Genomic DNA, 17,748 nt, shown 5'->3' on the forward strand with positions numbered 1-17,748 from the left:
TTTATTTTTATAATAATTTTCGATCTTGGTGATACTCGTTACTTCTTATTGTTTAGCACCATGATTATTCTCCCCGTTGTATACATTTTGTCGTTCATTATCATTATTTTCTTTATCATCATTCTTATTAGCATTGTTGTTTGGATGATCAAGAGATAAGCAGTAAAACCTCTGCTTTATCCGGCTTCACATAAATTATTAATCTTTGAGCAAGTTCAAGAAAAAAAATCACGTTCCAACAACAAATTGCTCAAGAATAATATGGATGCAAGATTATGTTTTGTTTTAGTTCAGTTCAAATTCATTGACAGGTAATTATTTTCCAAGAACAAAAATAGATTGTCGGATGAGTCCAAATTAAACTCAGATATAGAAAAAAAAAAAAAAAAACTACAAATATCATGGCAAAATTAGGTAATTAGATTTTGAACTTCTTGGGGAAAATTAAGGCCTCGGCAACAGATAGTCCACTATCATTATAATAAATTTACAGTTGAGTTTCCCTGCTCTAAATTATTCACTAATAGGTTAACATTTTCCAACAACAAAAGAAAATTACTAAATAAGTGAATGAGATAATTTAAATCAGAATTCATTAAACCCACAACAGACGCCGAGTTAGTGAAGAGCGTCACGATCTGAAACAGTTCCATCCTGCATCCGAGTTTATTTTCTACCTATTACGTTACATTAGGTGAGTGATTATGCGTTGCTTCCCCCCGAATGCAGCGTGGGAGTCGTGCTGAGTAGACATTACTGTGACGTAAGTGTGTGAGGGGGTTCTCTTTGTGACGGGTAGCCTGGGTTAGTGCGCCATACCCTAGGTGGCTTCGGTGTGTCGACTCACCTCCACCTGAACCAAGGAGTTTTAACCTACACGCGAGTCGCCAGAGGTCTGTGGCAAGGAAGGGGGCGGTCAGGGCGTCTGCGGCTGTGCTTGTGTGCTTTCGTATGTATGGGTGTATGTATGTGTGGTTGTATGGATATATGTATGTATGTATTATGATGTACAGTATGTATGAGGGCACATGTGTATATGTATGAGTGGTTGCATGGTTATATGTATGTATGTATTATGTATAGCATGTGGGCACACATGTATGTATCCTATATAGTATATATATGTGGACGCATGTGTTTTTTTATATATGCGTAGTATGTATGTTGTTTTTTTTCATATAGGCGTGTTTGTGTTTGCTTTGTGTGGATGCGTGTACCTGTATACTGTATGTATTATTTGACTTAAGCATGTGTTTATTCCTTTCTTAATTTGTGTATTTGATTTCTGTGTACATGTGATAGCCTTATGTATGTCTGCTTTGAGATGTGTGTGTTTGCGTCATTCATCCATACATTCACTCACTCCTGATCTTCCAAACATTCGCCAATACTCAAAGTGTTCTAAAAAAAAACAAAAAAACACGGCGGCTGTCTATGCTTTGAAGACCAATACTCTCCTCGGACTTTGTGGTGATGGAGTGCGCCTTACATTCCTCTGCCCGCTGTGCCGCCCTGTGCCCGGTGCCCAAGTCTGCTGTGTGTCTGCTGTGGTGTCAGACGGTCGCTGCGTTCTTAGCTGGCGTGACGTCATCGTGGTGTGGTGTGTGTATATAGGTGTAGATAAAAACGATGTCGAAGGGAACAGATGATTTATAAACAAATAATTTATGAAATAAAGGAATATTATCGAGTTCGATTTTCATTTCTTCCTAATCCTTTCGTTCTTATATTTTAACTATGTTTAGTTCAAAACTGATATATTCAATTACTAGACTAGTATATTATTGATTTGATTTTTGAGAAATATATTTATGTTTTATGCTGTATAAGAAAAATTCTACCTTCGCAAACGCAAATGTCAACGGAAATGTGTTGATGCTATCATTTGATTAACTAATTAACTTTTTATTACACATTATGATATACGATAACTCTTAACTGTGATCACTGAAAAAAATATTACGCATATTACCTAATCAGAAACGGACTCAGTCGTTTACTTTTTATGCAGGTGTTTTATACTATTTAACAAATTTGAACGCTTACTCCTGCCATTACAACACCATTCCACCTACAGAACCAAATCACGAAAACTACACCACCACATCACAGGACCACCACACTGTCACCTTCACAGCCACTAAGCTACAACTACCCCCCATCACCACCATCGTCACCCCCCTCTCCTCACCTTCACAGTCACCACCTCCCCCCTCCACCACCATCACCGTCACCTCCCTTTCCTCACCTTCACAGCCACTAAGTCACCACCAACACCCCCAACCACCACCACCGTCACCACCACAATTCCCCATTTCCCTCCCTCTCCCTCCCTCTCCTCTCTCCTCCAACCACCACATCGGCTGAGGTCAATCACCTGCCTAGTCGGTGACTCCAGGACGTTTGGGTCATTATAGTTTCATCAGCCGAGATCTCTTTTTTGGGAGAGGTGGACAGGGGAGAAGGGAGAAGGAGAGCAGACAAGGGGGAAAAGGGGAGAAGGGGAGCAGACAAGGGAGAAAGAGGGAGAAGGGAGAAGGGAAGCAGACAAAGGGAAAGCGGGAGAGGGGGAGAAGGTGGCAGACAAGTGGGGGGAGTGATGGGAGGTCTCCAGGTGACTTGCGATGTTATTGTCTATTATGAAGAACGCCAGGATACCTTTGAGCTTTGATGAAGACATTTGGTTTTTGGAGAAGTGATTCGGTGTATAATGGGAATAATCAGACGATCATCATGAGTGGTAGTTCCAAGGAGGATATTTTTCAAGTCAGAAGAAAAATGTTAAATAACATATGACTCCAAAACAATGAAGGTGATGGAAGAGAGAGGGATATAGATATAAAAGAAAGAGAGAGAGAGAGAGAGAGAGAGAGAGAGAGAGAGAGAGAGAGAGAGAGAGAGAGAGAGAGAGAGAGAGAGAGAGAGAGAGAGAGAGAGAAAGAAAGAAAGAAAGAAAGAGAGAGAGAGAGAGATATGAAATATGAGAGATGTTAGACGTATACCCGCTCATGTGTAACAAATACGCCAATCTATTAAACATCGAAAAAAGAGAAATACCGAGGGAAAATCCTCCCAGCCCTTGCCGAGCGCCACGGCAGCGGCAACACGAGCCTGGAATGATCAAGCGGAGGGAGGCGCCCACGAATTCACACCACAGGCAGGGAAATCTTCGGAAGCCCGAGCGTGTATCTCGGCTTATCTCTCTAAGCAAGAGCGACGTCCAAAGCCCCATGAATGCCAATAGTGCCTCAGCGAAACAGCCTGGGTAGCTCCGGGGTGATACAATCAATCGGGGAGTTGATCCGGGAAGAAAGGTTGCTGGTTAAAACGGCTACTGCTGATGTTCCCGGCATTCGAATGGGATCAGATATACTTACACTGACCGAGGCCTGGTACGTTTGCCTCGACGTTCCATGGTTATTCCAGGAGGAATCATTCGCTTATTGGGGCTTAGATATTTCCCAGAGCTTATGTACTTAACCTGGGATTACCTTACTTAAGACGTCAGGGACATCCCTATCTTCGTCTCGAATGTTCTTCAGGGACCATGTTTTATTTTGTCCAACGACTTACGTTTTTACAGACATTGTTACGCGAGACGCTCATAATACGCTCATGCATAGCAATATCAACATTTTGCTTACTCCTACAGCCATTCATGTCGTTGACCTTCTTGTCGGTCACTTTCACGCCTATCAGGTATTCTCATGCCACTAAGGTACTCTATCAGACTGTAAAGCTTTCCGTTTTCACCCACGGTACTTGGCGATTTCTCAGCGCGAAGGCACTTACCAGTCACCCTTCCACATGCGAGGATCTTACATACTCTTAAAACACCTATCGCACCGATCTGACGCCCTTATTTGCACTCTAAATGCCTTCACGCCCTCTAGGTACTCCGTGACCCGGTAAGGTCTACATATGCAGAAATCCAGGAGGGTTTTGCACGTTTCCACCCGTGTCTGATTAAGTAAAAGATTGCATTTCTTAAATTGGAGAGCGCTGTGAATGACAGGGCAGATTTTTGTCCGTTTAGCGGTTGAGCAGAGCGCTCTTTTCTCCCCGTGATGTCTTTTCGTTCGCCGCCATTAGCGTCAGAAGAGATTTGTATCATACAGATCGCGGCCGCTTGCAACCTTTCACCTTTTTTGGTACTCGCGATAAAGACCAACAAACTGTCCTCGCTGAGATACCACGAGTCATTACGAGATGAAAAGCGCCGGCCCTGTCTTCATGAACTCAAAATAAACTTCATTTGGCGATGGCCTGTGATTACCTTCACTTACAGTGTAACCGTAGATCGGGTTCGCTTAGCTATAACGGCTCTTTATTTCATATCTCCTCCCTACGTTTTGTCGTATTGTTTCGTCCCGTTTACCGCACCCGCTGGTTTTCGTTCATGATGTTAAGGCTAGAGAATGCCATGCATTTCCGAGCCGTTTTACTCCCAGCAGAAGTAATGTCGAGCAGCATCCTAGGTCACTGACTTAAAGGGACTGTACGTGTGTGACCGTCTGTACGTAAATGTTAGTATACAGCCCAACACATATGCGCGCGTACTAGCACAAGCATAGACAATTTGTGTGGAGTCATATAAGCAAAAAAACTAATTCATGACTTTTATTTCTTGCATCGGTGATACATGAACAGGCTTTTGTGTGCAATAAATCTTTGAAAGTTAGTCAGCTCCCATTATGGCGGGCAGCAGAATGACGCAGCGAGTGTGCCCGGGGCACGTGTGCTCGCCTCCGCCACTTGTCACGCCAGTCACTGTTTTCGTAACGGGACCCACATCTCGGTGGCTCCGCCTGCTCTGGAAACCCATACCAGATTCATATCGCGTCGTCTTTTTGCATGAAAACAGATAAGATAATGTTCTGGATTGTAGTTACGGCGTCTTGACGAGGCACGGTCGACGGCCTGATTATAAAATTACAGCAAAATTGTGTATTAGACTTTTCGTGACCAAGATATATTACGGTGCGCATGGAATATCGCTTGGTCACTCCTTCTGGCAGATTCGCTGTTATAAGTGGTCACGACACTTCTAGTCCAGGTTTAAGTTTAGGCATCCGTCTCTTTTCTGGTTTGCCCATTTTGCCAGGCATGAACAACGGGGAACGCTGACTAAGATAAAAGATTCTTTACGCTGAAATGAAGTCTGACCGCTTTGACCAATATCATAAGTCCTCCTTATCGTGTGCAAGTGACAGTCGCTATGCTGTAACTATACCTGTGCTCTCATATCGGAATGACTATCTTCCTCCTATCTCTTACATTTGAAAATATAAAATACTTGAGTTCTTATCAGTGCAAAGGATTGTGCTATACCATGTCTCCCGTCCACGAACAAGCCCCAATTACCACGGGGCTATTCGACTGGATGACACGATGGAACATATCTTTCAGCATCTGTTCCGGTTTTGCTCTTTATCTTTCCAGAAACTCCGTTACGATGTCCTCAGATGATTCCTTTAATTCTCTCTAAGCAAAGTGTGAACTGCCTCCTCTGGCATGTACCAAGATCGACCTCATTTCATTCTTCTTTTTTCTCTCTCTTTTTTTTGACTGACCTTTCAAAGGATTTCTCCGATCCTAAAAATAAGAAAAAGAATCGGTGAAAATACGCTCCCGCTGACCCCAAAAAACTAATCGTTTAAATTTCTTTTCGTTGTTTTTGCTCAGTTACTTATCTGGGCTAATGGGTGATATACTAATATTTTTACTTCGAGATTTTGAAATAGCTTAGGAGCGCGGCTTAAAGCTTATTCCTGTTTCAAAAGGGAGTTATAAGCCTGTTTAGTTAAGTCCTTTGTGCGGATCTAAAGGCCACGCTTGCATTATCATTATTTACTTATTTATTTTCATCTAATGCCACCAAAGACGGAGTTCCTCTCAGGCTAGCGGTGCCATCGACCCCACAGTGACTAGCCGTTTATGTACGGTGAATATTTTATATGCGTTAAAACATTACAGTGCATTTGAGATAAAGATTTTAGAATCTTAAGTACCGTTTTAATGAGTGTTCATTTTCGACAACTCTCCAACAGAAAAACAAAATATACGTGGATTCAGGGTGGTAGGTAGTTAGGAAAATTAATATTATTGTTAGTTCTTTAGTGAACTTATTTTATTACGTACTTTTGTATGAGGAATATATGTTTTCTGCGTTCATATTCGTTCTCGTCAAGGCTCTGGGTGGAGAGGAAATTAAAACTCTTGATATTTATTAATATGATTTTTTCTTCTGCATGTGTTCTTAGGTATTTTTCTATACGTTATGGAAGGGTCTATTTTTCATGGTTAGCTTGTGGTTTTAGTCGCTTAATGTAGACGAAGGTATAAAGCTCTTACTCCTCTCGTGATCTGATTTTTTTACGCTTGTTCTCCGATATTTCTTCTTTATCTTTCATGGTCGTTCAGGATAAGGAAATGCATTTCTTGTTATTTCTACATTTATTAGGAGATGGTTTGTTTCTTGATGTCAGTTTCTTTCTAGTCAAGTTGAAGCGAATTTAAATGTGCAAGTATAAATTTAAAACCACGGAGCTAGCTGATTACGTACTTAAAATTTATTGCTCTTTTTGTTAAAATATAATATTAGTGAGCGTGAATTGCATATATGTGGATAATAAACTTTTATTTACATTCTGCAGCCCGGTTTTCATTGGAATTAGTTGATAAACTCTAGTCTTGTACTTTATTTGCGTTAAGTTAAGTAGGTTCATTTACCACCCTGGCTTATCTGCTCAAAGTTAAGTAAGTTTATATACCACCCTGGCTATCAGTTCAGGCGTGGGCAATCGTGATTATAGTTTTAAATATTTCTGACATAGTACAGTATTCTGTGACTACTTAACTGTACATGGTAAAATAAAAATATAAAGCATACATCATGCAAAAAAATGCGTTGATATCCTTTTGCCATTGTGTTTACATAACACTGTTTTACATAGGGAATTTAGGATATAGTACGAGTACATTTTCCAATGTATCAGATAAAGTGAAATATTCACATAGTTCTTTATACCTCATGTTAGGTGATCAGAATGGCTGTATCACATGGCATTCTGAGATTTAGTGCTTTCTTCGTTACACAGTCTACATCTAGATTCATCTGCACTTCTCACCGTGCAGCTTCCTGTACATTCTGTAACCTAAACGTATTTTGGTAATAACCACGTCACATTGTCTGGTTTGACGTTGGTACAGCCCATAGGAAGGCTGGTTATCTCTTTACTGATTGTAGTGCCTTATGGTACAGCTTTCAGGCCTTTGTGCGTTTGTCAGATCTTCTAGTTCTTCCTTATGAGTACATTTCGATATATGTGCAACCCTAGCAAGAGGCATCCCAAGATCTATGTTCACAGTACCTTTGCGGCAGGCTTCCTTCGCCAATTTGTATACGTGGTCGTGCTTGTATATGCCAACATGAGATGGTATCCATACAAATTGAATGTTGAAATTGGGCTCTATTGCATAAGTTACATTACGCTTAATGCAACTCACAATTTCCTCATCGCCACCTGCCCTGAAAGAATTTAGTGTCCGAAGAGAGTCACAGAAAACTACTCCAGAGCCCCGAAACATTCAGAATTCTGTTGTCTGCTCTATACATTAAAATTGGCAACATGTGACCGCAGACTTATACGTGTGAGTGCTTTATTTCTTCGCTTTTTAGCTAAGAAAATTGACAGCATGTGATACTACAACTGTCTTCCTATGTTTCGTGTATTTTGATATTGGTGCACATATTACGCAATAAACATTTTGCATACGCTAAGACTCAGAACATGCTTACATTACCTTACATTACCTATATCATATAACATTTTTGACCATGCGCTCATTCCTTTGTGGTTCTCAGAAAGAAAAAAAATAAGATAATAAATATCAAAGTAGACTTCTTTTTACCGTTTGCTGTAAAATCGATATATATAATAGTACAAAAAGTAATGTTTCGCAGCAAAATATGCACGTAAGCCGACGTAACTTCGAACTTGATCCTAAAAGAATCCACATGTACCACATGGTGTTACTACCTCCCCCCCCCAAAAAAAAAAAGCGGATGAAGAAATTTAACTAGATTTATCAAATGAGTTGCATATAAACCTAGAATCTTGGACTACAGTGGTCACATGGTAAAAATAAAACGGTAGCATTAAACACTTTTCTTAAGGTCAGAGTCTCATTTTAACCAATACTGTTCTGTGTAAAGAGTGTACAGGGAGGTCTAAGTCTAATCTTTATACAAACAAAATCAAGCCGATGGAAACACATTGTAAATACTTCTTTTAAAATAAAAATACTATTTTCTAAGTTTTAATTGATTTTCGAAGTGTTTTATGACTTCGGGAACAATCTTAGCCCCTCTCTCTCTCTATCTCTTTCTGTCTCTCTGTATCTCTCTCTCTCTCTCTCTCTCTCTCTCTCTCTCTCTCTCTCTCTCTCTCTCTCTCTCTCTCTCTCTCTCTCCTTCTCTCTCTCTCTCTCTCCTTCTCTCTCTCTCTCTCTCTCTCTCTCTCTCTCTCTCTCTCTCTCTCTCTCTCTCTCTCTCTCTCTCTCTTTCTCTCTCTCTCTCTCTCTCTCTCTCTCTCTCTCTCTCTCTCTCTCTCTCTCTCTCTCTCTCTCTCTCTCTCTCTCTCTCTCTCTCTCCTTCTCTCTCTCTCTCTCTCTCCTTCTCTCTCTCTCTCTCTCTCCCTTACTCTCTTTAGTACCTACATTTAACTTACATTCAGAATATTTTCAAGTTACATGATTGTACAGTCAGACTACATTCAGTTCACACTCAAGCTATGTGCAGACTTGCATTCCGTCACCTAAGAAATTTGTGAAGTCCTGTAATATTTCTGGGTGAGTGGACGACCTGTAGAGTGCTTTATGATACTGTGTAAGTATTATTAGTTTGCTGAAATTCATGATGAGGATTTTTAAATAGCCAAAAATTTGAGCGACCAGGAATATAGTGACTTCGCAGACAAAAAAGTCCATCATATGTTTGCTTTCTCCAGCACCTATGGAATGCAACGGTTTCCCGTCGGTGTACGTTTAGAAATTATATTCATTTTGTTGTTTTTTCGACAGGATTTGTTCTGTTCTTTTACTATGTCCTACACACACACACACACACACACACACACACACACACACACACACACACACACGCACGCACGCACGCACGCACACATGCACATATATACATATATATATATATATATATATATATATATATATATATATATTTATATATATATATATATGTGTGTGTGTGTGTGTGTGTGTATGTATGTATGTATATTTGTATATATACATAATCATTCTGTTTCAGAGTATATCGCAATAAAAAGAGAAATGGCTTTGTGTTTTCCTAAAGACGAACAGCGAAACAGTGATATCGGTTCGTTTCCCTCTTCGAAGCTTCAATCCTGAAATTTCAAATATTACCGATTATTTACGTTGATCAATCAGTCTTTTACAATTATATCTTCTTGATGTTTAATTTTTATGAATTAAAATCCTGAAAAATAACATGGATAATTTTCTACATCTTAACAGCAATTCGATGTCAAAAGAGGACATTTTACTAATATTTTCCACCGTCTTTTAGATCTGCACTGATTGCACAATCGTTGAAAAATAATATATTAAACTACACAACAGCTACCAATGCAATATTTAAACAAGCAAGTGCCAAAAATTCTAGAAAATAAATCTCCGAGGAAAGAAGTTTTTCCCGCTAAAAGAATCCTGAATTTGAGCCTCAAGGCTTAGTGTCACGGAAGTACACGGAGAAGTATCATCTAGTTTTTTTTTCTCTCTCTCCTCTCCTCCCTTCACAAAAGGACGGCGAAAGGGAAAGATATTTTAAGAATGAAGAGAAGAACAACAGATAAAAAGTACTAGGGAAGTTTATCTAGAAGTTAGAGAGAAAAAACAAGAGACAAGTCACATTTTTTCTCTTTATTTTTATCCTGTTTCTCGTCTGACATTTTCTGAAGAAGGAATTGTTGCTCAGGTTTGTTTTCGTTCTTTTATGTAAATTTACCTTTAGTGAATTTAAAAATTACGTTTCCTCTTTTCTTAGTGAACTAGAAGTGTTATTTTTGCGAAAGACTGATAGGTAATATGCTAGTTTGGATGTTGTGTAATTCGTTTATTTTTTTCTATTAATTTCAAGTAAATTTTGTAGTAATGTTATTTTGACAGCATGGAGTCAAAAGTTGTGATGTAATTTATCCAATTTAACTTGATTTTTATGCATGAACGAGGTGTTTAAACCGCACATCGGTCTGAAATCTCTCTGCATGTGGGACCCTTGGGTAACTAGAGTGAATGTGAGCTTTAGGACAGATTTTTGCATATATTTATTTGTAATTAGGTGTGCTACTTGACCTGAAGAGAGAACTTTCCTCTTCAACCATTTTATGTGAATTGAAAACCTATTCCAAAGCCTTTGATACATAGACAACTACTATTCACCCTAGAGATCGAGTGCCATGCTTTCTAACGTATTTTACCCAATTTTTTTCCAGGATGGAGCAGCTTAGCAAGGCCAATGCATGTGACACAACCTCAGGCACCATGTCACCTCTCTGTGTCACAAGTACAAGTGCCAGTCTGGAGGGATCTCATGTCACTTCGACTGTTCCTGACCATACCTTGTGCAGTGAGGTGAACTGGCTGGTATTTCTCTTGTTTTAGGAACAGTACAGGGTGAAGGAGGTGCTAGACAGGTGGTGATGAAGACTCTATTGTTAATGTATTCCTTGATGGAGGTGATATCTGGTGTAAGAAATTTGATTGAAGGTCTTACATGCATAACCCCCCCTCCTAAGATTCATGTGCCAATATATTCTTAGGTGAATTGGATATTATTTTGGGATCAGAGGCACATGTGTAAGGAAGAGGTATTTACAAGAGTTTGACAGCAGTACAATAGCTGTTTAAAGACCAGGAAAATAATATAAACTGAATAATCTTCCCTTCTGATCTTACATTGCATCAGCTCCATTTTCTTTTACTAAAAAAGAAAACAGATTGCCAGGTTAAGCTATTATTTTTTCATATAATTCCATTCATTAATTGCAGAGAAGTCAGTGGTAAAGTTAGAGTTCTATTTCCCTTACCATATCAGTTTCCTCATTTTTTTTTTTCTTTCTTTCTTTGATATCAAGGCCAAAGGTAATTGTTAGTCCCAAAACTGAATTAAGGTCTATGTGCTTCACTTCAGATTTATGTTAATTTAAATACATAAGTGTTTGTATTTCATATCAATTACGCTTAAAATTGGCCCATAAATTAGTTATGATAATTATTTTTCATATAAGAAACTTTTTACTCTTAGATCTAATATTATAGTGGTAACTATGAATTTGATTTTTCAGTACATCTTCTAATAAGTTGCAATATATCTTGTAATAGGTTAGCAATTAATATCCTTAATTCATGACTCAGATAAGGAAAATACAGGTTGCCTAATAGATAATTCAGATACAAGCATATTTCCAAGCTTGTGAAGTCATGTAGACAGCATTTATAACCTTAGATTAGCCAAGTTACAGACAAGCATCTTCTCATTTCAGGATGACAGCGAAGAGCAGTTGCGGGAAGATCCTGAATTTCTGCACTTATTTTCACCTACTATTCCCCGCAAGCTTCCTGCACATAGTAAGTAGTCTGTAGTATTATTTTGTAACTGCCTCCGCTTTCCTTGATATATTTTTCCAATATTTTCCATACAGATTTAAAGTTCTGTAATAATACAGTGGTAGAAATTGTTTATTTCTTCACTTTATTTAGTTATGGAAGAGAGTATTTGTTGTTATGGTAAATGTTTAGAAGACACCTGCACATCTGGCAGAGGCTTCAAGCGTGTCAGCATTCAGGTTGAGACCAACAAACATCCCTCTAATATGTTTTAGAGGGAGAGAAGGAAAGTAGTTTACCCCCCCCCCCCCCCACACACACACACATACACATACACACAGTTCTAGATAAATCACAGCCAATGTAATGATGGGAAAAAATCCCCTTCTAAGGGCCACTAGACATTTACTATGATTATAACTTTCAGTTTCTAGTAATTGCCATAAAAAGTCTTTGAATAAGAAAATATATAAAACTGAAAGAAAAGTAATCCATATTATAAGATCTGAATATATTGAATAAGCATTTATTTACTCATTTTTTGTCTGATAATATTTATATTTGTTTCAGAGTTTTCTCTCACCCCAAAGCCTAAAGATGTGCTAATAAAAGAACGTGAATCAGAAGGTTTGTATCTGTATTTTTTAGGTGAACTGAAAAAGCCTTTCGTAACTGGCAATTCTATTAACTAATATAGTCTCGTCAAGTATTATAAAAGTCTTAGTTACCAAAATTACCATCAGGGCTCTCAGTTCACTAATGAGGTGGTGTAATGACCCACTCGTTTGTGACTAGTTTGGGAAGTAAAGCAGAAATCTTTTACAACCAAAGTCCAATATTTATGGATTGATAAACCTTATTTAACTGATCATTGAAACTGTAATTAGAGGTCAGTTTTTCATTCACAAGTCTTTGGAGAAATATCTTTGTATAATTAGGTTTTAGATTCAAAGTAGAAAATGTAAGTATATAAGGTTAATAGGTCTCATTAGACAAATATTTGAAGTCAAAATAATCAAGAAACCCTTTTCAGTGGAGGATGAAATAAAGATAGATTTAACGACGCCACATACATCAATCAACATTGCTCTTGATTGTCCTGGGTAAGTTCTTAATTTTTTGTGGCTATTATTGATAATGTTACTGATGTAGATTTTTACTTCTAATTCTATTCCTACAACTGTTATTATCTCTGCTTTTGTTTCTATTTCTACTTCTACTTCTATTACTTGTGCTAAGAAAAAGTAAAACTATGAATATAGGAAATCATTATAATATATTACAGTTTATAGTGTAACTTCTCTTTTGGACTGTTCTTATCTTGGTTACTTGCCTGAGTTAACCTTCAATGTATATGTTTTTTGTCCATGACTTGCTTACTATGAGGTATCTATGCATTAATCTTATCAGATGTCATCCCTGTAGGAGAGAACAGGATAAGATATGTATGTATGTTTGTAGTGACTTTCGTTATGTAAGAATGTGATAGAGATGGGTATTGATATGCAAGCTGATTCAGTACATGTGTAATTTTAGCATATGCAGAGTTATCAGTAGACCTTTATGGTTTAGTTCATTTACATTGCTCTATTCAACATTATATCAAAATCAAATTTAGTTTCATGTGTGCCTTTTATTACTACTAGTTTAGATAGCACAGTATTCCTATGGAATATGGATATAAATGGCTTTTGTGACCTCAGCACATTCACAAGAAGATGACGGGTTTAATGTATGTAATTACTGATTTTAAAACAAAGGATAAACAATGAATCATTAACACACTACCTTACACTCATAGGTATGAATTCCCCATATTACATTACTTTACATGATTACATCTTCGGTTCTGAAGCAGTTGATGAAGACATGATTTTATGTAATATGATTCTCTCTTTTGCTTATTCAGAGAGAGATAGAGAGAGAGTGAGCAGGGGAGGGAGGGAGAGAAGGATAGAGGGAGGGAGAGGAGAGAGAAAGATAGAAGGGAGAGAAGAGAGAAAGATAGAGGGGAGAGAAGAGAGAAAGATAGAGGGGAGAGGAGAGAGAAAGATAGAGGGGAGAGGAGAGAGAAAGATAGAGGGGAGAGGAGAGAGAGATAGAGAGAGAGAGGAGAGATAGAGAGAGAGAGGAGAGATAGAGAGAGAGAGGAGAGATAGAGAGAGAGAGGAGAGATAGAAAGAGAGAGGGAGAGATAGAGTGAGATAGGAGAGATAGAGTGAGATAGGAGAGAGGAGAGGAGAGAGAAGAGATAGAGGGGAGAGGAGAGAGAGAAGATAGAGGGAGAGAGAGGAGAGATAGAGAGAGAGAGGAGAGATAGAGAGAGAGAGAGGAGAGATAGAGAGAGAGAGGAGAGATAGAGAGAGAGAGAGGAGAGATAGAGAGAGAGAGGAGAGATAGAGAGAGAGAGGAGAGATAGAGAGAGAGAGGAGAGATAGAGAGAGAGGAGAGATAGAGAGAGAGGAGAGATAGAGAGAGAGGAGAGATAGAGAGAGAGGAGAGATAGAGAGAGAGAGAGAGAGAGAGAGAGAGAGAGAGAGAGAGAGAGAGAGAGAGAGAGAGAGAGAGAGAGAGAGAGGAGAGATAGAGAGAGAGAGGAGAGATAGAGAGAGAGAGAGGAGAGATAGAGAGAGAGAGGAGAGATAGAGAGAGAGAGGAGAGATAGAGAGAGAGAGGAGAGATAGAGAGAGAGAGGAGAGAGAGAGAGAGAGAGAGAGAGAGAGAGAGAGAGAGAGAGAGAGAGAGAGAGAGAGAGAGAGAGAGAGAGAGAGAGAGAGAGAGAGAGAGGAGAGAGATAAGAGGAGGAGAGAGGATAGAGGGGAGAGAGAAGGATGGAGGGGGAAGAGAAGAGGAAGGAGGGAGGAGAGAGAGAGAAGAGGGGTAGAGGAGAGGGAAGAAGAGAGAGAGGAGAGATAGAGAGAGAGAGGAGAGGATAGGGGAGAGAGAGGAGAGAGAAGAGAGAGAGAGAGAGGAGAGAGAGAGAAGAGAGAGAAGGAGAGAGAAGGAGAGGGAGAGAGAGAGAGAGATGAGGAGAGAGAGAGAGGAGAGAGAGAGAGAGAAGAGAGAGAGAGAGAGAGAGAGAGAGAGAGAGAGAGAGAGAGAGAGGAGAGATAGAGAGAGAGAGGGAGGAGAGAGGGAGAAGGGAGAGAGAGAAAGAGAGAGGAGAAGATAGAGGAGAAAGAGAGAGAGAGAGAAGAGAGAGAGAGAGATAGGAGAGGAGAGAGATGAGGGAAGAGGAGAGAGTGAGAAGAGAGAGGGAAAGGAGAGAGAGGAAGATAGAGGAGAGAGAGAGAGAGAGAGAGAGAGAGAGAGAGAGAGAGAGAGAGAGAGAGAGAGAGAGAGAGAGAGAGAGAGAGAGAGAGAGAGAGAGAGAGAGAGAGAGAGAGAGAGAGGAGAGAGAGAGAGAGAGAGAGAGGAGAGAGAGAGAGAGAGAGAGAGAGAGAGAGAGAGAGAGAGAGAGAGGAGAGATAGAGAGAGAGAGAGAGGAGAGATAGAGAGAGAGAGAGAGGAGAGATAGAGAGAGAGAGAGAGGAGAGAGAGAGAGAGAGAGAGAGAGGAGAGATAGAGAGAGAGAGAGAGGAGAGATAGAGAGAGAGAGAGAGGAGAGATAGAGAGAGAGAGAGAGGAGAGATAGAGAGAGAGAGAGAGGAGAGATAGAGAGAGAGAGACGAGAGAGAGATAGAGAGAGAGAGAGAGAGAGAGAGAGAGAGAGAGAGAGAGAGAGAGAGAGAGAGAGAGAGAGAGGAGAGAGAGAGAGAGAGAGAGAGAGAGAGAGAGAGAGAGAGAGAGAGAGAGAGAGAGAGAGAGAGAGAGAGAGAGAGAGAGAGAGAGAGAGAGAGAGGAGAGAGAGAGAGAGAGAGAGAGAGAGAGAGGAGAGAGAGAGAGAGAGGAGAGAGAGAGAGAGAGAGGAGAGAGAGAGAGAGAGAGAGAAAAGGGAGAGAGAGAGAGAGGAGAGAGAGAGAGAGAGGAGAGAGAGAGAGAGAGAGAGAGAGGAGAGAGAGAGAGAGAGAGAGAGAGAGAGAGAGAGAGAGAGGAGAGAGAGAGAGAGAGAGAGGAGAGAGAGAGAGAGAGAGAGAGAGAGAGAGAGAGAGAGAGAGAGAGAGAGAGAGAGAGAGAGAGAGAGAGAGAGAGAGAGAGGAGAGAGAGAGAGATAGAGAGAGGAGAGAGAGAGAGAGAGAGAGAGATAGAGAGGAGAGAGAGAGATAGAGAGAGGAGAGATGAGAGATAGAGAGAGGAGAGAGAGAGATAGAGAGAGGAGAGAGAGAGATAGAGAGAGAGAGAGAGTGAGAGATAGAGAGAGAGAGAGAAAGAGAGGAGAGAGTGAGAAGAGAGAGGGGAGGAGAGAGAGAGGAGAGAGAGGATGAGAGGAGAGATAGAGAGAGAGAGAGGAGGAGAGAGGAGAGATAGAGAGAGATAGAGAGAAGAGAGGAGGAAGAGAAGAGGAGAGAAGAGATAGAAGAAGAGAGAGAGGAGAGGAGAGAGAGGAGAGAGAGAGAGAGAGAGGAGAGATAGGAGAGTGAGAGAGGAGAGAGAGGAGAGAGAGAAGAGGAGAGAGTAGAGAAGAGAGAGAGGAGAGAGGGGAGGAGAGATAGAGAGAGGAGAGAGGAGAGATAGAGAGAGAGGAGAGAGAGAAGAGAGAGGAAAGGAGTAGAGAGGAGAGAGAGAGAGATGAGAGAGAGAGAGGAAGAGAGGAGAGGAGAGAGAGAGAGGAGAGAAGAAGAGAGAGAGGAGATGATAGAGAGAGAGGAAGAGAGAGAGAGAGAGAGAGGAGAGGGAGATGAAGAGAGAGGGAGAGAGAGGAGGAGAGAGAGAGAGAGAAAAGGGAGAGAGAGAGAGAGAGAGAGAGAGAGAGAAAAGAGAGGAGAGGAAGAGAAGGAGAGAGGAGAGGTGAGAGAGTGGGGGGGGGAGGAAAGGAGAGGGAGAGGGGGGGAGGAAGGAGGGGGGAGGGGGGGGGGTGGGGGGGAGGGGACGTGAGAGAGGCGGGGGGAGGGAGAGGAAGGAGGGGGGGGGGGGGAGAAGAGAGGAGAGGGGAGGGGGGGGAAAAAAAAGGGAGGGGAGAGAGAGGAGCGAGGGAAGGGGAGAAGGGAAAGAGGAGGGGGGGGAGGAAGGGAGAGAGGGAGGGGGGGGGGGGGAAAGGGAGAGGAGAAGAGGGGGGGGAGGAAAAGGGAGAGGAGAGGGAGGGGGGAGGGGGGAGGAAAGGAGGAGAGAGAGAGAGGGGGGGAGGAAAGGAGGGAAGAAGAGAGGGGGGGAAAAAGAGAGGGGGGGGGAAAAGGGGGGAAGGGGGGGGGGGGAGGAAAGGAGAGACGAGAGAGGAGGAAAAGAAGAGGAGGAAGAGGGTTTGAGAAGGAGAGGAGGAGGGGGGGGGAAAAGGGGGAAAAGGAGAGGGGGAGGAAAGGAGAGAGAGAGAGAGGGGGGAGGAAGGAAGAGAGAGGGGGGGGGAGGAAAGGGAGAGGGAGGAGAGGGGGGGGAAAGGAGAGGAAGGAGGCGGGGGAGAAAGGAGAGAGGAGAGAGAAGGGGGGGGGAGGAAAGAGAGATGAGAGAGAGAGAGAGAGAGAGGGGGGGGAGGGAAAAGGGAGGAGAGAGGAGGGGGGAGGGATGAGAAGGGGGAAGAGAGGGGAAAAGAGGAAGAGGAAGAAAGAGGGGGGGGAAAGGAGGAAAGATGAAAGGAGGGGGAGGAGGAAGGAAGGAAAGGGAGAGAGGGGGGGGAGGAAAGGGGAGAAGGGGGAGGAAGAGAGGGAAAGAGGGAGAGGGGGAGGAAAGGGAAGAGGAGAGGGGGGGGAGGGGGAAAAGGGGGGGAGGGGGGGGGGAGGAAAGGAGAGAGGGAGGGAGAAGAGGAGGGGGGGGAGGAAAGGAAAGGCAGAAGAAGGAGAGAAGTGGGGGGGGGGGAGGGAGGAAAGGAGAGAGGAGGAAGGAGAGAGAGAGATGAGAGGGGGAAAGGAGGGAGAGGGAGAGGAGAGAGGGGGGGAAAGGGGAGAGGGGGTGGGGGGAGAAAGAAGAGAGAGAAGGGGGAGGAAAGGGAGAGAGAGAGAGGGGGGGGGAAAAAAAGAGAGATGGAGGGGGGGGGAAAAGGAGGTGAAGAGAGAGGGGGGGAAAAAAGGAGGG

The 17,748-nt window shown here is 41.8% G+C and overlaps 1 protein-coding gene across 1 annotated transcript in view; it reads left to right on the plus strand.

The window, feature by feature from the left end:
- The first annotated feature begins 9,776 nt into the window (after nucleotides 1-9,776).
- Nucleotides 9,777-17,748, plus strand: part of LOC125036052 — a 19,628-nt gene continuing 11,656 nt past the window's right edge. The window contains exons 1-5 of the mRNA XM_047628425.1: nucleotides 9,777-10,015; nucleotides 10,533-10,671; nucleotides 11,583-11,667; nucleotides 12,217-12,273; nucleotides 12,680-12,749. Coding sequence (XP_047484381.1) covers nucleotides 10,534-10,671; nucleotides 11,583-11,667; nucleotides 12,217-12,273; nucleotides 12,680-12,749 — 350 coding nt within the window. The 5' untranslated portion in view covers nucleotides 9,777-10,015; nucleotide 10,533. The remainder of the gene's footprint in view (nucleotides 10,016-10,532; nucleotides 10,672-11,582; nucleotides 11,668-12,216; nucleotides 12,274-12,679; nucleotides 12,750-17,748) is intronic.

Source organism: Penaeus chinensis, chromosome 20 (genome assembly GCF_019202785.1).
Source record: "Penaeus chinensis breed Huanghai No. 1 chromosome 20, ASM1920278v2, whole genome shotgun sequence".
In the NCBI taxonomy this organism is placed as follows: Eukaryota; Metazoa; Arthropoda; class Malacostraca; order Decapoda; family Penaeidae; genus Penaeus; species Penaeus chinensis.